The sequence below is a fragment of the Peromyscus maniculatus genome, chromosome 5 (genome assembly GCF_049852395.1).
Source record: "Peromyscus maniculatus bairdii isolate BWxNUB_F1_BW_parent chromosome 5, HU_Pman_BW_mat_3.1, whole genome shotgun sequence".
NCBI lineage: Eukaryota > Metazoa > Chordata > Mammalia > Rodentia > Cricetidae > Peromyscus > Peromyscus maniculatus.
In genome coordinates this window covers 80367528-80391540 of record NC_134856.1, presented here as the reverse complement: position 1 = coordinate 80391540, position 24013 = coordinate 80367528, and the positions used below count along the sequence as shown (strand labels likewise).

Sequence of the window (24013 nt, the reverse complement as noted above, 5' to 3'; positions counted from 1 at the left end):
TGTATATTTGCCAATTCACTGGTATAAATTCTCTCTCCATGGACCATTTTAGGTCACCCATGTAGCAGGACTTCAGTGATTGATCTTGACCATCAATCTGATGGGATAGAGAATGACCTGGGAGACACACCCCTGGACACACAAACTGAGTGCTAGCGTCAATCTCCCTCTGCTTCTTCTGTGCTGATGCAGTGTGACCTGCTGGCTCACGGACTCACCACTGTGCCTTCCTCATCAGGATGGACTTCAGTTCTCTGAACTGGGATCCAACAGAAGCCCTTCTTCCTTCAGCTGCCTTTGTCACAGCAGTGAGAAAAATAGCGAATACAGTTAAAACTGACCAGTAAGGGCAGACCAAACTGATGAAGATGGGGAAGAGGAAGAGGGGGAGGGAGAGGAAGTGGAAGAGGTGGAAGGCAGCGGAGAAGTATCCCACATATGTGGTTCATCTACTCCTAGATTTGAGAACAAATGTTCATGGCATAGATTCTTCCATACTGTTTTATGTACATAACACAACATTGTTCTCTGAAGCCCATCAATGAATCAATACAAAAATAAGTGGATTTCTGGGCCTGGGAAAATGGCTCAGTGGGCAAGAGGTTATGCTGGGCAAACATGAGGACCTGGATTTAAATCATCAGTGCCCATGTAAAAACCTTGGCGTGGCCACACATGTGTCTGGAACCCCAGCATCATGAAGGTGGAGACAGGAGGACCACTGAGGCTTGGTGGCTTCCAACCTAACTCCAAATTCAATGAGCTACCATGCTCCAATGGAATAATCAGCAAGTGATACAACAGGACATCCAATGGCCTCCTCTGTCCTCCACATGTGTGCATGCACATGCACATGCACACATGTTTGCACACATCACACTCAAAGATACACACAATGGACTTATTTCAACTAGATGATCAAAGAAACTCATATTGCACAAGTGGACAGTAGTCAAGCTGCTTGAACATGTCCTAAGCTCTCAGGACCCAAGAGCTCTGTTTCAGAACACTCATAAGACACACACTAAGAATAGTTGATTGAAATGTGAATATATCTTCATTCCAGAGGACTGAGATGAACACAGACAGCTCTTCACTGGAGAAGACCAGCAGGCAGGAATAGCCAGACTGATGTTTGGGATCTAGACTTGTCTAGAAAGAAGTTCTGCATGTTCCACACTCCATGACTACAAAGTGCTGTGTCTAACTATGAAGAGAGTAGACTCAAAGTACAGAGAGCCTGCCTAGTATAGGCAAGGATGTCCCAGGAATAGAGTCAACTCCCAAGAAGCTCAAATTGAGTTTTCTGTCATCAAGAACCATGCATTTAACCATCTTACCACAAAAAAGCAAACATACCCACCCCCATCCACACATCCAGTCCTCTTTCAAGTGAAAACATCATAAAACACAAGAACTATCTGAATTCATTAAGTTGGCATGGATCTCATCCACTGAGATATACTCTGGTCTGGGCACAGTGTAGGCACAGGGAGCCTACAAGATTTCTTAGATCTTTCCAATGTAAAGTTGATGAGCTAGAGATGGATGCATTCCCAAGGCTTCCTCAAGCCTCCCTGCCAGCCTAGTCTACCTGATAAGTTCCTGGCCAGTAAGACACCCTGCCTCAAAAACAAGAGAGATTGTTCAGGGGTTTCACACAGAGTGCCTCACAACTCCATTTATCTCCAGAATTAAGGATCCAGTGCCCTCTTTTGGCCTCCTCAGACACCCCCATATGCAAGTACACACACACACACACACATACACACACACACACACACACACATACACACACACACACACACACACACACACACACACACACACACACGACTTTTATTTTCCATTTAAACCTAATCACTAAGAACAAGGGGAAAATGACCTTTCATGCCTTCTGTGAACCAGAGAATTGGAGTCCCTGAGAGTTCACGATCTTTTTCTCCAGAGAGGAATATTTATGGAAAGAACAAAAGTCTTCTTGGATGAGGGGGCTGGATAATAATATATGTGACTATGCTGATCTGTCTGAACAGTTCTTGGCTGTCTGCTTTCAATGGTAATAAATATCCACTAGGAGCTGTCTGCTGTATGTGTTTTGGGTAGTGTCTCACACTTCCCTGCATGAACACATTCAAAATGTAAGCACCACATACATGAGTACAGAGACGCTGTTGTATTCTGGATCCCTAAGTTATGCAGCTTAGCAGCTGGGATAATGTAATGGTTTGCAAAATAATAGACTGGCAATATGTCAACCTGGAATAACACATCGAATAATGAATGTTGTGGGTGCCACGAGGTTTAATTTATGCTGTGTTAAAAATACCACTCCAGAAATATCACACCATCTCAGTGTTTCCAAGAAGAAGAAAAAAAGACCTTTTCACCTACACTAGTCAAATAATTGTAGGAAAAGAGAAAGCTTGCTTGCTTCATCCCCTCCCCCCAATAAAACCATCAAATTTATACCATTTTGTGGAAGACGTTTAGTTTGAGTCAGGCTAGTTGCTCCCACCTTGTTCCACTTAGAGGTGTCTGGTGAGCTCTTAGAGTCCAGAATAAATAAGAAAGAACATTTTGTTTCCTCGGTTTGTGTTAACACGTGAGAGTGAACACGTTTTCCACCAGCAACAATAAGACTTCCAGGAAGTCAGGTTGGGAACTAAGGCTGTTCCTATTTATGTCTTACTTCTAAGACATAAGAATGAGGCATGTCAATGATAGGACTCCCAGATTTCATTCATTCTCATATCCACTGAATAGTTTATTGCATTCTATTATATCCTATCTATTTATTTAATCCCCAGCACTGAGATTGCAAGTGTGCACCATACATGCCGGCTCTCTTTTAAATAACAAAACAGAACAAAAACAGGGATTCTGAGGACTGAACTCAGGTTCTCGTGCCTCCAAGATAAGCACTTTGTTAACTGAGCTATCTCCCCTGCCCAAATTTTATGTCTTACAGCAGATTGTGTTAGAATAGGCCAATGACTCCCTATTTTAGGAAGAATAGGATGGCCTCTTGGATCTGTGTTGGGCATGGCTGACTGCCTTGACTGATTTCATCTGGAGTCTTCATACTGATGCAAAAAATGAATGGACAGTCTGAAATCAAATATTTCTACTATTCCTACTATTCAAGAATCAGGTGACTTGTTCTTAAGGAGCTTGTTACCCATGGAAATGACAGCTTCAATGCAGGCAACCTGCAGGAAGTGTGTTTTTGTAGACTTTGGTTGGAGGTGGGACATCTAGAAAGTCTTCCAATAGGATATGAGCTTCACGCAAAAGGATGGGAATAGGAAGTTGAGGGGTGGGAGGAGGAGGCAGCAAGTTTCAGGTTAATGAAAGAATGTTCAAAGGACTTGATGCAACCGAGAGAATGGTACTCTAAAGGTAGCAGGATATGTCCATGTGTGATTGGAGTACAGTCTATGAGTAAGGGGGGAAGAAGTGAGACAGAGATCTTAGCAGGGTCCTGATTATAATCTGGCATTGGTACTCGTCCTGAGGCACAGAACCACTGAAATGCTTTACGTACAGAGTGATATAATTGTCCCTAATCTAACTGAAAAGACTACAGAAGAAGGTGCAAGACTAGAAACCATAAGAAGACAGTGTGCAGGCACAAGATGACCTTGGTCTTAATCTGGCAGTTGGGAGGAGCTGCAAGATGACAGAGAGATATGAAAACCAGAAATGTCAGCACACACAGGGGCTGTTCGAGGGAGACAGAGGAAATGGAAAGACCAGGAAGACACCTGGATTCGAGTTTGGGTACATGCCCCATACCAACATTTCTGTCTATTACAGATCCACATAAGATCTCACAAGATTATGAGGGGTCTTATTGGGCTGTGGTAATACACACCTTTAATCCCAGCACTCAAGAGGCAGAGGCAGGCAGATCTCTGAGTTTGAGGCCAGCCTGGTCTACAGACTGAGTTCCAGGACAGCCAAAGTGACACAGAGAACCATGTCTTGAAAAAAAAAAAGATTATGAGGGAGCTGACCATTTTTCTAAAGCTAGTGACACTGTGGCCATCATAATGTCACAGTGCATTGAGTTGTCCTATTCACTTGATCCCCCTGCAAGCAACTCTAGGTGGCTGCCAATCCTATCAAAGTCTAGCATTGACCATACACAGTAGGTGACATTCAACAGTGATCATGAATGACTACACTACTGGCTTATACTACCCTTGATCAATATCCTAGACTTGAATCTTTCTAGTTATGAAAACACCATAATTGGCTAGAAAAGGATATCTTGTGATATGCCAACAGCAGCCTCCTCTGTCTCGTGCTTATCGCTTTCCCCCATTTCATTATACTTTATTGTGTTTGATTTAATATTACATTATTAGGAGGATTAGGATTTTAGGAGTAAGAAGCTGTAATGTACAGGCTTGTATGTACCACATAGTTTAGGCATTTAGTAGACTATCCTATCTAGGTTTGTGTGAGTACACTCTATGATGCTGGCACAATGAAAGGACCTGGCTATGCATTTCTAAGAATGTGTGGAATCCATGTTCACTGATGGTTGATCATACTTAGCTCATGCTGGGGCAGGGAGCAGGCTTGTGGTGGTGAGTGGGTGCTGAAATCCACTTTGGACACATTAGATTCAAGGTGTGAAGACTGTCAAGAGAACAGAGATGTCCAGTGCACTCTGGGTCTGTGGGTCTATGTGTTAGAGGGTAAGGCACTAGGGCACCAAGCATTGTGTCCCTCACAGTTGGGAAATCAGAGCGTGAACTCTGACAGGCTACAGCTGGAGAAGCCTTGAAGGAAGAGTTCAGAGGTATCAAAGATCAAATCTCTGGGTGGGAAGACATACACGTTGCTCAGTTGCTATCACAAAAGCAGAGAACTGAGATGGCAATAGCTACCTTACAGGACCTACCTCCACCTCAATTTCAAATCGCAAACTCAAACCGCCTGAAACTGGACCACATACAAGGTTTTCTTACTGCATTTTTCCTCAGCCACTGCAATAAGACACTTGCTTTAGAAGGAGGAGAGCGTGAGGGTGCTCCTGGTCAGGTAGGCTGAGGGACTCGGCACCTTTGTGCATGGAACCTGGAGCACCTTGTTTTCTATGAATGATACATGAAGTTGGGAGTTCAAGGGAAGTTATCACCACAAAACAAAACCCTTGTTTTGGCTTTCTCAGGATCTCTCTTGGCAATAGTGAGGTGAAATTAACTGTTAGATGCCATGTTAAAAGAAAAAAAGCCAAGCCTGGTGGCATACGCTCATAACCCAGTGCCGGAGATGGGGCACAGGTAGATACCAGAGGCCAGCCTAATGGGCAAGCTCCAAGCAGCAAGGGGAGGGACTATCTCAAACAAAACAAAACAAAACAAAACAAAACAAAACAAAACAAAACAAAACAAAACAAAACAAAACAAAACAAAACAAAACAGAAAGCAAGGAGACTGATCATGAGAAATGACATATGAAGTAGGTCTCTGACTTCTATGTGCAATGCATACACAGAGAAAGACATGTACACACGCGTGTACTCTCATTGCTTTGAAATCATGCAATGTTCCTGGTCCTCATGTCTCAGGTTTAAGCATGTCTTCTATGTGAGGTCCTGGTGATGAGTTGATGATAATTCTATTCAGAGCCAGGCTGTCACGCCACATGGCCACCAGAGAGCAAAGGCCGCAAGGCATTCTGTAATGGCAAGGACAGACAACACTAAGTTCCAGGACTTAGTCCTGTCATGGACTGATGTGTCTGGAGGGACAATGGTGCCTACTGTACCTAGTTTCTCTATTTACACAGCGTGGAGGGGAAGAGGCCCCATGTTCCATGTTTCATTAGCAGCTCAGGATGGTAAGGAGAGGAAATGTGTCTGAAGGGCCTGGAGTACAGGCCTTGTGGTAATTTGAAGCCTTTGAGCTTTACCAGACAATAACAGTCGCCCAAATGTCTGGCACCTTCTCCACTGTCTCAAGGGTTAGGTACTGGAGTCCCAAGGAAAGAGGGTCAGCTTTCATGGTCTGGAGCTGTTTATGACCTAACTGCCCTCGTTTTATATAAATATATGGCTTCCATTTTAAAAGTGTCATAGAAGCACCGCGGTGTTAAATGCCCAATTGGACCTGACAAGCTACCATATATTCCAATTACCTTCTATCCCATTGTCCAGGATGGGGAGGCCACAGATCTGTCTGTAACAGCCAAGCTCCAGGGAAGTACAGGCTACTTTGAAGGGTCCAGAGCTCTTGGACCCATCTCTAAGTCCATGAAACGTGGTATATGCTTAAGGGAAGAAATAAGCTTTGTATAACTCAAATGTAATGCCTTACTTGTAAATACACATGGCAACAGATATGCAATAGGTCATATCTGAATTCCTGTATTGTTGATTTGTCTTAAAATGGTGAACAGTGGGAAAAATAAAAAAACCAAGTTGTAAGTGCACACCTCTGTATTTTTGCAGATCTACATTTAAATATTAAATACTCATCTAGAGATTTGAATGATACAAAGAGAGGCTACAAAGTAACTAGACTTAAAAAAAATAATAATTTATTTAATTTTATTTTATGGGCATGGATGTGAGGGCGTCAGATCCCCTGGAACGTGCATGACGGACAGTTGTAAGCTGTTCTGTGGTTCTGGGGATTGAACCCGGTCCTCTGAAAGAGCAGCCAGTGTTCTTTCTTACTGAGTCCTCTCTCCAGCCCGGTTACTCGATTTGTTTTTGTTTGTTTCTTTCTTTAAGGAGCAGCACAATACTCTCCTCTATGCCCTGCCCTTGCCCAGCCCTGAGAAACATGATTTATATTTGAGTTGTTATAGACAAATATCTCAGTCATAAAGCATATTACATGGGTTTGGCTATCACAGAGGCAAGGGTTTTCATCAGAACTGAAAATCACATTCCACATGCCCTGGGGCTGGGATGTCTGGCTTCACCTGTGATCCTAGCCCTTGGGAGGCTGCCACAGGAGGATTGCCATGAGTTGGGAAAGAAGCGTGGACAACACGGTGAATTCTGTAGAGTGAGACAGTGTTGTAAAGCAAAGAAAGAGACGAACAAAGGAGATGATGGATACATTCGTGTGTTCTTTTGTTCCCATGCTCCAAAGCTGTAAAAGGGAGCACACAGTAGGTGCATACTACACATTAATTGGTGTAACTGATACTGAGCACAGAAACGTGCTTGAAACTAAAGACCTACACGCAACCAGAATGGGTAATGCCCTTTAAAAAATTCAAACAGAAAAAATTATAACTTATCAGAGCCAGAAACTCAATTCTGCCTGGATATTCTAGACAGTCCCCCATATGCGGAACCTTTAATTAGGTTTTCTTTAAATTAAAAAATACCCTTAACTACCAAGTAGTCCAGCCAGAAAGCCATTTGAATTAAGGTCTGTTCCCTTTCATGAGCTGGGTCAGTTAACTTATCTACCTCACTTTTGGGTTTTGGTTATGGCCTGCACTTAATCTAACACATGGATGTAGACATCCAGTTCATGGGAGGACTTGTCAGGATTCCAACAGGGGTCTGGGGGCTTCTAAGGCACACGGAATAATCCTGCCCCGTGGTGGTAGAGGCACCAATCCCCACATGTTGAGCCAACCTCCTCCAGACAATTTTACATCCATGACAGCCACCCTCAAAATTGTATTTCTTATTATAGAGAAAGACAAACCCTTATTATTATTTTATAGGCTCCCTCTGCCAGGGGCTACCATGAAGGGCACACACAGGCTTTCAGGAAATTAACGATCCCTTCAGCCAGAATCAGCAGGATTATGAACCAACAGACCCCAAAGGACCGCAATATGTTTGAAAGAGCGACAACAAAACAGATAAGGATGAGTAGGGGCTTTTCACCCACCGGCTTCGTAACTGACATCGGCTGGGCTCCGAAGCCCCTTAACACCACCTTCACCTCCCTTTTCACCCAGCACAGGAAATCTGAGACAGACGCTGCTGCTCTGAGAGTGTGTTTCAGTGAGCACCAGAGCAGTCGGGCTCCCAACCCTGACACACTTCTCTCCAAGCTCCAGGGGCACAGCGCTCTACCCTCATATCTCATCTCCCCTCTGGCATCTGCAACTGACAGACATTTCCATCTCAGAAGTCTCATACTTATCTGTTCAGGAGAGAGAGAGAGAGAGAGAGAGAGAGAGAGAGAGAGAGAGAGAGAGAGAGAGAGAGAGAGAGAAGAATGAATCACAGCTCTGCAGCCCCAGGAAACTCGAATTGCTCAGGAAAACATCAGTAGCAGCAGTAAATTCCAAGCACAATGAAATCAGCATCTCCATGTCTGTAGCAACTGCTCAATGAAAACAAACAGCCGGCCACGGCCACATTGCTTACCCTCTCCACGCTGCGCCTTCTCAGAGATCCATAAGGTATTTTCAGAAGTCTCTGAGGTCTGTTTGGAGACACTGCAGTCTGAACTACCATGGTGTGGGGCTGGAAGTGAGCAAATGTGTGTGTGTGTGTGTGTGTGTGTGTGTGTGTGTGTGTGTGTGTGTGTGTGTGTTGCTAGCAAAGAGGGAGATGAGCTAGATTCCTTCAGAGCTAAGCTCTGGTCTTCGGGAGGTTTCCCAAATATTGAAAAGCTGAAAGAGTTTTCCTTTCGACCCTGTGAGTCAAGATGTGGTTGGTCAGGAGGTGGGGGGTGGGGAGAAAGGAAAACAGCCCAAGTTCTCCAACTTCAGCTGCGTGGAGCGGCACCTTCAGCTTCCCTGTGGCTGTCCCTGCATCGCTGGCTCAGCGAGACCTGCTGTCCCAGGAGTGGGCAAGCAGTGCTTGTAGGGAGAGTGATCCAGAAATGTCAACTTTGCTTCTCAGGGCTGCAGATGGCAACCAGGTCAGTTGTCTCATCAAGGCTGTATCAGACGCATTATTCACTGCACCACGTGACGCCCGAGCCCCTCGGCTGTACAGTAGGTCACATGCTTACCTTAAAAGGACTAAGAGGAATCTCCCCCACATCTGGAGCAGAGATTAATTCAAAATCCTGCATTCTGATTTCATTCTCTTCCTAACATTAAAAAAATATTTGAAGACTAGCAACAATACGTAGGGGAGTTGGGGGGTCTCTTTGGATTCATAAATTACCTCTATGAAATTGAACATAAGACATGAATATGTTTTTCCCACCACTGCTTCCAACAGAAAATGTATGCATCAAATTAATTATGTGAATACAGTTCACAGGAAGAAGAGGTGGGGGAGGGGTAGGAGGAAAACTGTCTTTGCCATCTTTACATCCATGGTTCAGATGTATCAGACCAAAGCCAAAGGAGTTACATGTGCCACCGCCTCGTGCAAATGTGCTTAGAACAGTTTTTTGTCTAAAACCTTTATATTATTTATTTGTTGTGTGTGCCAGTGTGCATGGGGGGGTTGGTCTGAAGAGTGCCACCGAAGGGTTGTGGAGGTCAGAGGACAACACTCAGGAATCACTTTTCTCCTTCCACCTTTTGGTCTCAAAGATCAAACTCACGTTTCAGGCTTAGTGGCGAGAGCCTTTACCCATCAAGACATCTCACTGACCCTAGGGCACTCCGTTTTATGTCTGCGGCCATCACAACTAAGTCGTGTGAGATTTTACAAAGTGTTGAAATGACTCAAGCTCTGCTTCATCCACATCTGCCAGTTCTTTTCTAATCGAGGTATAATTCCAACAGAAGGGCCAAGTGGGCCAGCCAGAGCTTTAACTTTCTGTGGCATTTTGTAATGGCCACATCGCTAGCTTACCCTCTCACCCCCTCATCACTGCACCCCCAGCAATCAGCTCACTTCCACAGCAGAGAAAAATGACAAGTAACCGCTTTCCAGGGTCTAAGGAAATCTGTTTGCTGCTCTTGAACACAATTCTACACACCACATCTTCTGCCCTGGTTGGTCTTCATGAAAGCAATGGTCGCGCTCCCTCTGTGGGGAATCTCAGGCTCAGCCTAATGTTACTGACATGTTGGGAACCAGCTTTCCTTTATTCTCCACAAACCAGAGCTCAGTTTATTGAGAGTGATGGAAAAGAAAGTTCTGTTTATTCAGACAAACCTAATAGGAAGTGGGGGTGGGGTGTGAAGGGAAGGAGGGTTTTATGCTGCTAGAGAATGAATTGGAGCAGAGAAGCTCGGAGGAGTGGGGCACTGGGATGCTAGGGAGCTGGGCTGGAACCGTGGGCAGGGTCCTCCCACGCAGACACACACTAAGAGGCAGTTAAAGAAAGCAAGGAGCCCACGTGGGAAAGTCCGAATGGACAACAATCGTTCTTTGTTCATAATTGGTTCCATGTGTGCTGTTGGAGTGAGCGAGAGGGTGAGCGAGCGGGGAGAGCGGGGAGAGCAGGAGTCCCGTGGATATCTTTGGACAGGGGTTTTAGGTTACAAGTCATCTGTCCTCCTCCTCCTCCTCCTCCTCCTCCTCCTCCTCCTCCTCCTCTCTTCCTGCCCACACTGCCCGGATTCAAAGTAGACAGGAGCAGAGAATAAATCTGCACTGACACTCAGTTAGTCACCCAAGTCTGGAGGGGCTCTTGCTTTTCCAAAATGGCACTTGAAGGCATTAGGGGTTTGAACAAAGGACGGATGCGTTTTCCAAACACTCATCTGTCCAGAGCTACGGGATTGTGTCCTTCCAGCTTGTTCTGAGAGGACGTAGTGGATGGCTGCCTCTCCTGTGACCCCGGCCCCAACAAAGCCCCTGAGAGCTGAATTTATTTATATTTCAGTAAATGCAACTTCCTGTTTCCCAGGGGTATTAATGGAGGTTTCACTGAAGAACTCAAGGCTTTGGCGGTATAGTTCAGACTGTAAGGGACACTTGGATGAACTAAGTGCAAATAAATCAGGAGCACATGTGTTCAATTATGGTTAAATACGTATAGAAGAGAATGTTAATGGAAATCAAAATAACTCGGGGCCAGACTCCCCACACATTGCAGCCCGGCACATTCCACCCCTTCCCCAATGTGGCCGGGGCACGGTCATGCTTTCTATAATAGAAGAGTCTCCTCCCGCTAATGGAGCCCTCCCCAGTCCCAGTGGACTAAATGTTCACCTCCTCCTCATGATCTCAAGGCTGAGGAGTCAGCTTGCCCAGAAATATCTGAGAGTCTATTCATAGAATGTGAAACCTGTACATTTCAAGTCCCTTGCTGAATTTCCACAGCATTTATATTTACTATTTATTTTCCTTATTAGAACACAAGTATGTTTCCCAGGAGGAGACAGGCGCTCATACTGTACCTGATGTGACCACGTTAGGGGAGGAGAAGGGATGGATGCTCACTGAGTCACCAGAGCTGGGAGGTTTGTTTCCAAAGGCTATCTCAATGAATGAGATGACTTCCGTTGTCAGTTCAGGTGAAGGAACTGAGGCATACATATGGTTTGAATAAGATGACCAGAGGGCACTGATGGACAGATAAGAACTCAGATGTACACCAAAGTAGCTTTGTGTGAGTGCAGGGTCTAACCTGGCCTAGTCTGCTGTCGGCTGTCATAGGATGCTTTGTCAGCTGGTAGCAGTTTCTCAATCTAGGAAGGAAATCCTCCTAACGGGCTTACAGGGGAGCTGGAGCTGCGTGCTTAGAGGATCGGTGAGCTGGGCAGTTTCAAAGACCTGCTGCCGTCATGTCCTCCAGGCCCGACTGCAGGTCAGAGACAACCCAAAAGAGCTAAGGAAGGGGCAGTGGGGCCCTGCTTCAGGGGCTCAAAGAGGAGCAGAGTAAGAAGAGCTCAGAAATGGGGTCACCTACGGCAGGCCTGGAGCTCACGGATGCCAAGGTGGGCAGGTTACTCGGGCACTGATGGAGCTGGGGGCGGGGGCGATGAGGAGCAGTGACAGCCTCCAGTTTTTCACTGTCCTCTGCCAGCCAAGTGACAGGGAGAAGATAAGCACTCACATAGGAGGGATGAGGACAGAGAGAGGAGAGGCTCTGTGAACCAGTGGGTCCAGGCAGGACCAGTGCTGACAATGGACCAGAGAACTGACCTTGGGACGTCGGGACTAGCTGGATGGGGATGAACAGGATGAAGAGAAAGGCTTTGGAACACATGTGTCTTGGAGAGTGCATGTCTTCACTCGGGCACAGCAACCCCAGGCCCTGTGTCTCAGGCAACAGTCTAGAGGGCCCCTGGCAAGCTAGGGAAGACACCATGGGCTAGGTGTCAGTGAGGGGTGTGGGTCTGGCGTGCTGGGGAAGCCATCCTCCTGCTGCTCTTGATGGCTCAAGGAGCGAACAAACGCTTTGGCTGGAGGAGGGTTTGTTTGTTTACTTGAAACGTTTCCTCCCAGTCCTGAGGAAACCATTTACATGAAAGTCTGGACTGAAGCCGCTCAAGAATGAAGCGAACTGCATTGTAGAAAAATCAATGTTCTCCATGCACCAAAGCAAGGCGCAACAAATCAAAGCCGTGTCCTAGGTCACTGACAGCAGGGTGGGAAAGAGGAGATGGGAGCAAGGCTTGTGAGACAGAAAGCAGTTATGACACCAGAGAGGGTGTAGAGAGACAGGAGGAAGGGAAGAGCCCATTGGATGTGTGTGTGTGTGTGTGTATGTGTGTGTGTGTGTGTGTGTGAATATATGTGTGTGTGATATGTATATGTGTGATATATGTATATATACACACATATGAGTGTATATATGTGTTTGTGTTTATGTATAAGTATGAATGTATGTCTATTTGTATGTATATGTTTGAGTAAGTGCATGTCTGTGCTTGTATACGTGTGTGTATTTGTGTATGTCTGTATGTCACACACCCACAGTTGCATAAAAGAGAGCCCCAAATCAGCAGTGAGCATACTGGTCCAAGCTACAAGCTACACCAGGACGAATGAGACGCCGATGGCTCCCCGCAAGTCCCACACGTGCACACTCTCACTTAGAACTTTAAGTGGCTGGCCCTCGGTGAGCTGTCTCCTCTGCTGTCCCGTGCCTCTGGCAGAACACTGAGAAAGCAAGAGGGCCAGCAGGCAGAGTGGCTTCCTGTGAGAGGAAGGTGCTGGAGGGCACACTGCGGACGGGGTGCCAAATGGAAGCTCTGGCAGTTGAGGGCATGCTGAGTGGAGAAACAAGGGACCTTGCTGAGGAAGGTGCTGGGGAAGTGAGCTGAGGGGCCCTTCTGGGTGAGAATTGCACAATCAGTTAGAATATGGGATCCTTCTTATGTTTCTTATTATTTTACAAGAGGCAAGTCAAGGGAGAAAAACTTACTTTGGCTCACGGGTCTAGGGAATCCAGTCCTTCACAGTGGATTCACAGAAGGCATGATGTCTGGTGGCTCCCCGGCAGATGGACACTTAGGAAGCAGACAGGACCGGAAGTGGGTCCTGGTCATAATGCTCAAGGCCTGCTTCCAGCAAACTACCTTTTCCAGCTAGGCAACACCCTTTACAGGTTCAATAGCCTCCCAAGACAGTGCCCCCAGCTGGGGAGCGAGTGTTCTAGAGCATGAGTCTGTGAGGGCCATTTCTCACACAAGCCCTAACACTTCCTGCTCTTCTACAAACGTGAAAAATCCTGACCTCAGGGGATGAGGGTTGCGGCAAAGCTGAGACTAGAGACACGCCCTTTTGGGCTTCCATCCTCAGCTGTAGTTACTCTGTGGAACATTTTGCACAACATTAAAAAGGATCTTTTCTCAGTGTTTTGAGCTCTTAGGGAAATAGGTAGCCACTCTTGCCACCTTCTTGTTTATTGCCCTGGAGGGACCATCAGGGTTGAAGAGGGAGGAACCACGGCTGAGACTGCAAGTTGGCCTCATCTTCCAGGCTGCTCAAGGTAGAGGAAGGGGCAAGAGGAGGGGAGAAGCCTGGCATGGTAGTGCCCTGGCATGGTGATGCATACATATGATCCTAGTGCAGGAGCCTGAGGCAAAAGGATCACGAGCTCCAGGTCAGCCTGAGCTACAGAGTGATGTCCACCGGGGCAGACAGGGAGCTGCTTTAGAAAAGTGTCTGGCTAGTGTAGCAGGAGCCGCAAAGGGACAGAATGAAGAGAACCTGGGAGGCACTTAGATCTTAGGTTTGCTAGGATGTGCCTAAGAGGGGGTCTTGGGGCATCCTAGACACTCTGATATGGTATGGAGGGTAAAAATAAACACACAAACACATAAAACAAAACAACCACGAAACAAACAAACCCAGGTGGAGGAGGCAGGGGGATGGGCTCCAGGCTGAGAGAGGCACCGTAGATGACAAACTGAAAGAAGGACATCAGTGGTATTGTCAGCCATGGGAGACATTCTCAGCCACAGGGATGGGGAGGAAGACCGGGCCTTTGACAGCCGGGTACCTGTGTTGACAAAGTTGGGTTTAAACACTGGTCAGTTCCTGGGAACGAGTGGCAGCCAGGACAGCTCTGAGCAGGCGAAGCTGCTTCCTCTGGTTGTCCTTCTGCCTGCCTCATCCCGGAAGGGCTGGGGGCTAAGGGAGATGCTACTGTGGGGTGACAGGCAAGGGGTGCAAACATGCCCCACATCCAAGCACAGATACGGCCCAAACCCCTCTGAGCTGGGGTGGAGAAGCTGTAGCTGGGGGGAGAAGCTGGGGTTTTAATGGTTGCCATATGAAATGAGAAGGAGATCAGAGGAAAGATTCCCATGAGACAAGCAAATTCTTAACAGGTCTAAAGAGTTCTCGAGTCTGAAGGGGAGTCCTGGGAGAGAAGCTAGAGTTTCTGCAGAGTCCCAGCCCCCTTCCTGTTCCTTCCCAACACAGCTGACTCACTTGACCCCTGCCTTGCCCTGTGAGTACACACTGCCTAGTGGCTGTATATTAAGAAAGCATCCAAAAATGAGGTCAAAGGTAAAGCCTGATATCCCTAAGAACAGGACCAGGTCATCAAGCAGCACTCCCGTAAGCAGACTCACATGCCTGGGACTGGGAGAAGCTAAGCTCCCCGATCAGTGTGAGGCACTGAGGTCCCTCTGTTTTAAGGGTTTAACTAAGGCTTGTTCTTCAAAGTTCAAAGTAGCTGTCTTTGAACAGAACATATTCTCCTGTGTCACTCAGGAGATGCTGCAGGAAGAATCATAGTTGTATTATAGTTTGTGTGTGTGTGTGTGTGTGTGTGTGTGTGTGTGTGTGTGTGTGTGCTGGGGGGTGGGGCAGTGGGGGGAGGGCTGGAGAGATGGCTCAATGGTTAAAAGCACTGGCTGTTCTTCCAGAGGACCTGAGTTCTATTCTTAGCACCAGAATGGTGGCTCACAACTCTCTGTAACTTCCTGTCTCCTGTTGAAAAACACTAATGCACATAAAATAAAAATAAAAAATTAAAAAATCGTAGTTGGTTTGAGTGGGGAGATAAATGTCCTTCCTCTTTCCTATCCCTCTTTACCTTCACTTTCTCTCCTCTTCCTCCTTCCGGCCTTTCCCTCCCCTCCCCCTCCCCCTTCCCCCCTCCTGTCTCTCTCCCCTCCCCTCCCCCTTCCCCTCCTGTCTCTCTCCCCTCCCCTCCCCCTTGCCCCCTCCTGTCTCTCTCCCCTCCACTCCCCCTCTTGTCTCTTCTCCCTCCCCTCCCCTCCCCCTCCTGTCTCTTCCCCCTCCCCTCCCCTCCCCTTCCTGTCTCTTCCCCCTCCCCTCCACTCCCCCTCCTGTCTCTTCCCTCACTAGTGGCTGAATTCCACATTTCATTTAACGTCTACCCATCCTTGAGATACCAGACAAGATAAAGGATCTGGGGAGGATCTGCCCACATTGATTCCTATTGTCACTGCTGGAACAAGGTGTGGTGCTCAAGGCTACGGGTCCACTTGCTTCTGAGATGACTATGGGATTGTCTTGTGTACTACACCAAACTCTATGACATGGGCCTGGGCCCTGTCCAAACCAAGCTTATTATTTCCTTTCATTGCTTATATTTCCTCATCCAGCACCAGGAGCCTTACTGAGTGTCTGATGAAATCACACAGCCCCTTCAGGTGGATCATCTTCCTGCAGGGACCATTTTAAATGCTGGTACACTTAGTTCTTCCAATGTCTTATCAAACAGGTACTTGTCTTTCCCTGCGTGAGATGAAGTAATGAAGCCACAGAGAAGGGGAGTCACGTGCCCACGGGCACACTGTCAGTGGCTGGCCACCTTACTCTCTGTGTCACTGCTGTGTATCACGACTGGCCACATTTTCCTGTGGCCTTAGGCACCACAGCAGCCTTTGTGGACCTCACTGTCCATCCTTCTGTCTCTCTCTGTGTGGTTGGCTCTAGAGTCATGCTTCATTCAAGGTGCCTCACTGAGCCTCCTGTCTCGTAGCCCTTTGAAAACTTGGTCTTTGGTAGGTCTCAGTTCAGTGATGGGAGAAGAGAATTAGTTCACCCATCATAAGGCTCCCAATCCTATCAGCTCAGACATGCTTCCTATCACAGTGGAAATAGACCTCACCCTCTTTCAGGCCAGAGGGGAAGATGTAGTGTGTGCCACAGGGAAATCTCTAGATAATCAGGTATCCTGGAGCCTCCTGAGATCTTTGAAGCAATGGTCAAGTTGTAGAGATTGTGGAAAATATTAATGCTGTCATGGCAGAGTTACCAATATTCTGTCTAAGCATGCCTTGATCACCAAACACAAGGCTGTTCATCTGCGGACAACATGGTTTAAGTTTTCCCTCATGGACAGAGAGCAAACAGAAGCCTTACTCACAAGTAGCAAAGTGTGTGTGTGTGTGTGTGTGTGTGTGTGTGTGTGTGTGTGTGTGTGTGTGTGTGTGTGTGTTTTATATGGAGGCCAGGGGATAAGCTCATCTATCATTTCTCAGGTGCCATCCACCTTGCACTTTTTTATAGTCTCTCGTTAGCCCTGAAATTGCAATTAGTTAGGCTAGCTGGCCAATGCGCTCCAGGCAATTGTCTGTTTCCACTCTCCACCCCCATTTCCCGGTGCTTGGATTACAAGCACACATCACCATGCTTGGCTTTTATTTACATGGGTTCTCGGGATAGGACTAGGGTGTTCATGCTTGCAAAGCAAATGCTTTATCAGCTGAACTATCTCTCTAGCCCCAGCAGGAGGATTTCATTTTTCTGTATGAAACCTCCTCACACCTTGCCTCAATATGATTGGTCCCCACCAGCACCCTACTTTCCCTTGCTGGCTAGAGGCCGCTCTAGACACTCAGAGGCTGCAGCCTGAGCTAATGGCCATTCTGCATGGCGGGAATAGCTTATTGCACATGCCGTTAAGAGTGATGTCATGTCCTGGTCCCGGGGAATCGATACTATTGCCAGGATGCCTGTGTGATTAAGCAGGTAATAAGCTGACCTGTGGGGCTGACTCTGCAGATGGGCTTTCCAGATCATTTTGCAAAGCCCTTTTTCATGTTCTGTCAGCTGTGGATGGATTTTGATAACTAGCATTGATCTGCCATGTTTATGAAGTGCACTTTGCACAGGGTAAACCGTGTAATTACACCTGGAATGGCAAAATAAATAATGCCCTTATCTGTGGTATTGACTTCACAGAATTAGCTGGATATATATGGAGTACTTCTAAGCAGAGCTGGTGCATGTTGATTTCTGACCTTCAATAGGCTTGGCTCTCTTGCATCAGGCATATGAGATACTTAGCTAAGTGTTGGGTGAAAAATGATCAACTTTTAAACCTGTTTCCCATTTGTATGCTTCCTTTTTCCAGGCAGAGGACTTGAGCATGTAATTTTCATCCACAGAATAGATCCCATAGTGGAAACAATCCTTCCATTGCTGCAAAAGAGAGTGGTGTCTTTCCTTGATGGTGTACGATTCCTTTCTCTTCTATGCCCAGGAAATACGTTACTACCATGGGTAAATATTGCCCACTTACCTAGAAGTCTCATATTTTCCCAACGGAAAGGGAGAAAGCAACATGAACTTGTTAGAAAGACTGGCATCTCGGAACCTCATGCCATGGGAATGTGGTTTATTTTGAGTGTGCCCTGGACACCTGCTAACCCGTAAGTCAAAATGTCGAAGGGCTTCTCGGTACCAGTTCACAACCAGAATGGGTAAAATACCTTCAATGGAGCAATTCTTAGGGGCAAATGAGGATGAACAGAGGGTTCTCTTCCTGTTGGGTCTACACCACTGTGTTTGCATTTGAAGTCTCTACACCATAAAGAAAAGTTGTGAAAATTGCATGAGGTACGGAGTCACATGTATGAGAACAGGGGTGGTAAACAATGCCAGCACGGGGCTGGGCAGATGGCTTAGTGGGTAAAGTACTTGCTATAAAAGCCTGAATCTCCAGAACCCATGGAAAGAAGTGGAGACAGGGGAATCCTGTGAGGCTTTCTATACAGTTAGCCTGAAACACACAGTAAAAACCAACCAAGAGACCTGCTTGAAACAAGGTGGAAGGCAAGTATCCATACTCCAGGTTGTTTACTGACTTCTATGGATTTTTCTATGGCATGTGTGGGCCTGTACTCACATACATATCACACACACACACACACACACACACACACACACACACACACACACACACACACAATGAGTCTAAGGCCAGATTATAACCGGAATACTATAGAACAGTATATCTTAGACTTTTGTGCTGGCTAGTTTTATGTCAACTGAACATAAGCTAAAATCATTTGCAAAGAGGGAACCTCAACTGAGAAATTGCTTATACCAGATTGGCCTGTGAGCAACCCTGGGGGGTATTTTTTGATTGATGAATGATATGAGAAGGCCCAGCTCACAGTGGGTGGTGCCAACTCTGGGCAGGTGGTTCTGAGTTGTATAAGAAGTCAGTCTGAGCAAGCCTCTAGGAGCAAGTCAGTAAGCAGCATTCCTACATGCCTTTGCTTCAGTTCCTGCCCCGAGTTCTTGCCTTGGCTTCTCTCAGTGATAGACTTACAAGTTGTTAGGTGAAATGACCTTCTCATCCCCAAGATGCTTTTAGTCATGGTATTTTAACATAGAAATAGACACAGTAATTAAGACAACCTCATTTTGTGAGCAAAGGGAAGCCATTACAACTTACTTTTAGCAAGGAAGTGATACTAGTTTTGAGGGGTGGATTGACCAAGGGTGAATGGTAGAATGGAGGCCAACCGGGCAGTTAAAAGGTTATTGCATGGCTCAAATGGGAAATGATGAAGTATAGCCCCTGAATATTGTCCTCTATAGCTTCTCTCTGAAGAAACCAGGGGAAGGGTGGTCCTAACCCTTATGATAGGTGCACAGAGGAGGGGAAGGTCTGAGAAGATGCTGAGTGGTTCTGGGCATGCTCAGTTTTGGTGTCTGGATGTTTGAGATGGAATTTAAGAGAAGAGTCAAACCTGAACATGTAGGTTTTCAACGGCACTCAGGCAACCACTAGACAAGTTCTGTCATTAAAACCATGGGATGGCCATTCAATAATGGACAGCTTTACTTCCTGTGAACATCAGCACTTTCGTTGAACATTGAGCCTAAAAAGAGGCCAACACAAACTCCAAGAAAAGGAGGACTTCTCACAGGAGAGACACGAAGGGGGTTGATAGGATGGTGGGCAGGAGAAGCATCAAGAAGACAGTCATGGAGGAGACCAAGAAAGGAGCTCATCTAATTGTTGGAGGATGGAGAGTTCAGAAAGGATGCCCCCCCCACTGCAAAAATGGAAGTGAACTGAGCGTGTAATGAAGTTTCCAAGTTGACACAAGCCATATAACTCTAGTATGGAGATCTGAAAGGAAAACAGCTGGTGAGAGAATAGGATATTAAACTAATATTAAAAAAAGGCAATTATTAACTCCAGGAAAAACATAAAGTTGTAAAGCCCACCAGAATATGTAATTATAACATACACCATTTCTCAGGTATAAACAATATTTTGCTAGAATAATAAAATTAGATTTTATGTTAAACTGCAACATCAGTATCTCAAGAAGACACAGGGGAAGGGAGAAATGGTGTGTGTGTGTGTGTGTGTGTGTGTGTGTGTGTGTGTGTGTGTGTGTGTGTGTAGGGATGTAACAAGAGTTAAAACTCTCAGCTTGAGGAGATGACTCAGAAAGTAAAATATTTATCTCGCCAGCATGAGGACCTGAGTTCAATCTCAGGAACCAACCCAAGTTACATTTTTGTTTTTAAAAGAACTGGGGAGGTGGATACAGGTTCATCCTTAGGACTCACTGGTCAGCCGGCCTAACCTGTGAGAGACTAAAAAACACCTGTCCTCCAGCCTCTACATGCATATTCTCACGTATAAGTGTGCATTCACACATATCACACATATGTGTGTACCTCCATACACACGAACATACACACACACACACAAAGAGTTAAACCCCATGTCTCAGGGCAGCAGCCTAAAATCTCAAAATTAAGTATTTAAGAAATTACTATATAAACACACGTGGAGCAAGAGTGACCCCCACCAGCTGACGTATTTGAATGATTTGTTACCAGGAAGTGGGATTGTTTAAGAGGATTAGAAGGATCAGGAGGTGTGGCCTTGCTAGAGTAGGCATGGTCTTGTTGGAGAAATGTCTCACTGGGGGTAGAATCTGAGGTTTCAAACGCCCATGACAGGTCCATGCTCTCACTTTCTCTCTGCCCATTTGCCTGCCTGCAGATTGAGATGTAAGCACCTCTCCAGCACCATGTGTGCTGCCATGCTGCTTGCCATGATGACAATGGACTAACCTCTGGAACTGTGGGCAAGCCCTCAGTTCAATGTTTTCTTTATAAGAGTTGCTGTGGCCATGGTGTCTCTTCACAGCCATACAACAGGAACTAAGACAACATATTTTTCAGAAAACTACAGCTAAGCACCAGCGTACACACAACATTTAGAAGAACATGGTTTCCCCTGGGCAGAGGGACTCAGAGGTCGGAAGGAAGGGACTGGAACCTGGAGTATTTCTTTATAAGCCTTCTAGAGTTCTTTAACTTTTATGTTCATGAAAATTGCCATGCACATATGTTGATAAAAATCAAAATGAAACTGCAAACAGAAGGAGCAATGTTACAGGAAGCTTGAGCCAAAGAAAGATTCAGCATAATAGGATAATAATCAGAAGGGCCTGGATGACCATGAGAATGTGCACATGAAATGCTGGCAGCTGAAGCCAGGCAGAAGAGGGGAGAGCTGGAGGCATCTGCCTCCTTTTGAAATGACAGATTTGAGAATAGATAATCAGGCTATTTAATCCAACAAAGAATGTTTCAAGACATCTGCTTGGCTTCCTGTTATCCTTTTCTTCAGTTTGGGTGCCCTTGGTCTATGGGGAGGTCTAGAAATGTCCATGAAAGGGGCAGAGCCTCTTAGCTATACCTACTAGCGATGAGATGTAAGAGATGAGTGACATGCCTCTCATTTTCTGAAATAAGAGGCGGATAGACTGACGGTTGGAAGTAGGACATAGACAACAAATTCTATACTAGCCATTCTTTTAAAATATTTATTTTTAGTAAAAAATTTTTACGGGTGTGCATGTAGGGATTATGTGTATGTGAGTGCAGTTACCCTTGGAGGCCAGAGGAGGGCATCAGATCCCATGGAACTGGAGGTGGTTGTCTGCTGCATTTGAGTGAGGAAGTTTGTGCCCAGCATGTGAGGACTGTTTTCTCCCAGGAACCCAGCTGGACAGCTGCAGCTAGAGAAGCCCCAAGTGGCAACAAGGTATAATGAAAGAAAAGATGTGATAGGCCCCCATGATTTCATCTTATAGAAACCTCGCAGTTCCATAAAGCACACCCACCCAGAATGTCCCTTAGTAATCCTGGAAAGCAAAGGTCAGCGTAGAACCACTATTCTGGAGATAGTTGGATGGCATCCTACTGAGCATGCTCAAAGCTATAGAGGCAAGGCAAGAGTAATGGGACTCTGATGTGAACACTTGTTCTAGACATTTAGATTCACTTGGGAAAGCCTGTGGTTCCTAGCAGAATTGGAAGAGAAAACACTAGCCTACAGATTTCCAGTGACCTCTGTTTACTTAGGATATTAATCTCAATCCCTATGGGCTGTTGGACATTCTTCCTCATTCTTCCTGGGCAATGGATGTGCAAGGGCAGCCAGGGACTGGAGCAGTTAAGACACCCAATGCTCTTTCAATTTCTAGCACCATCTTGGTGCCTATCAATGATCTACAACTCCAGTTCTGGGGCATTTGATGCCCTCTTCTGGCCTCCTTAGGCAACAGGCACATATGTGGTGTACAGATATACATGCAGGTGAAACACCCACTTACATAAAATAAATAAGTAAAAAAATAAAAAAAAATGAGGCATCCATAGGTCATCTGGCTCAGAGCACCCTCCCTAAGGGGATGCCAGCAGAGGTTCTCTAGGGCTCATCTCCCATCAGCAACAGAGCCAAGAAAGAAGAAACACATCCAGTGCCGTCTCTGCACTCTCCAGGCCTGGGTGCTGGCCTGGCACCAACCTCTTTAAGCCTTTGCTGTGGTTGTGTATACCAGATAGTCTGAGCCGCACTTTACTGATGAGAACAGAGATCCTCTGAAAGAGCAAACATTTGAAACACTACTTTTATAGTGAGGGTGGAGACTCAGCTGCGTGTGGCTTCAAAATCCATGGCTAATGTTCTCTAGGATTGTTACATGCGGATGGGAAAAACTATACCAAACATCAAGAAAATGCTTATCACAAAAGTTGGGGGTCAGGGAGACCTAGTGGGGGGAGGGGAGGAAGAATTATCTGGAAGAGACCCATGAAGCACCCACAGTACCCATTGCATCCTTCGTCACCTGGGTATATTTAGGATGCCTTCTGCATTTCACATATATATCACATACCCTATATTGTGGTGGGTTTTGTTGTTGTTTGCTTGTTTATGGTATTAGGGGTTGAACCCTGAGCCATGCTCACACTAAGCAAGTACCTTTCTATGGTGGGTTCATCCTTGGTTCTTTTTTGTAGTTTTCATTTGGAGACAGAGTCTCACTAAGTTGCTCAGGTTTGCCCTGAACTGACTCTAGGCCAGACTTGCCCTGGACTTGCAAACCTCCTACTTCAGCCACCCAAGTAGCTAGGACTATAGGTCTGTACCACCAGGCATGACTCACATACCTTATAAGAAATTCAAAGCACAAAGACAGTTCCTACTCCTCCCACTCCATCCACTGATTTCTTTAGTTTTTATAACCATGGTGGCCTCTGTCATGAATGCGTCAAGAAGAGGTCCTATAATTTGGTAAGAAATGCAGAGGACCGGCAAGATGGCTCAGCAGGAAAGGGTGCTTGCAGCTAATCCTGATACTTTCAGTTGGATCACTGGAACCCACATGGTAGATAGAGAGAAGTGACTTCCACAGGAGGTCCTCAGAGCTCCGCACATATATTGTGGCATATGCATGCCCCACTACATAAGTAAATTTTAAAATGAAGATGGGAAAATGTATAGAGAGTATAGGATTCTCTTTTGCATCTTGATGGTCTCACCCAAGTTAATTCATTTTCAATGAAATGAATAATATGCATTTAAAAACACGTCATTAGTAGATAGCTCATGGTGTCAACACAGCGTATTGGATGCTAAGAAGGCTAGAGGCAGGCGCCCTTGAGAACATGAGTTCGGATGCCCAGCACCCATATCAAAAGCCATATTTGGCCACTGGACTCACGTCACCCTGGAGCTGTGGGGGTGGGGCAGGAGGTTGTACCGGTGGGGGCTGCTGCCTGGCCGCTTAGCTCCAGGTTCAGGGAGAGACACTGCACCAAGAGAAAGAGGCAGAGAGAGCAGGGCATTCAGTGTTCTCCTCTGGCCTTCCTGAGAGAATGGGTGAACAAACCCTCCAAATGGGGGCAGCAAAATAGAGTAATCAAGTGAGAGGTAGTTATTAAATTATTAAATTATAATTATTATTATTAAAAAAGATGGGGCACATGAGAGTTCTTCCCCTTGAAGGTGAAGAACTTTGCCAGGCTTGGAAACATGACCATGGGAATGTAGAGGGAGTAGAAAGGAAATTAGGGAGTCAAGACAACAAGGGGGAGACATTAATGTCCTTCGGGTACTTCAAGAAAAACAATTTTCTGATTAATTTTTTTCCCTCTGAGACAATCACACTCTCATTGAGC

At 46.0% G+C, this 24013-nt stretch overlaps 1 protein-coding gene across 12 annotated transcripts in view; it reads right to left on the bottom strand.

Moving 5' to 3' along the window:
- Frmd4a (FERM domain containing 4A) overlaps positions 1–24013 on the bottom strand; it is a 749198-nt gene that overhangs the window by 305958 nt on the left and 419227 nt on the right. The window contains exon 1 of one of the 12 annotated variants that reach the window (XM_076572737.1): positions 13224–13244. The exons of 7 other annotated variants lie outside the window; for them this stretch is intronic. Coding sequence is in view for 4 of the 5 variants with exons in the window: in XM_076572741.1 (XP_076428856.1) it covers positions 8363–8452 (90 nt within the window). In the remaining variant the exon portion in view is untranslated. Of the gene's footprint in view, positions 1–8362; positions 8535–13223; positions 13245–24013 lie in introns of those variants that run through there. 4 more of the 12 variants (XM_076572741.1, XM_076572739.1, XM_076572731.1 and 1 more) reach the window with 4 other exon arrangements.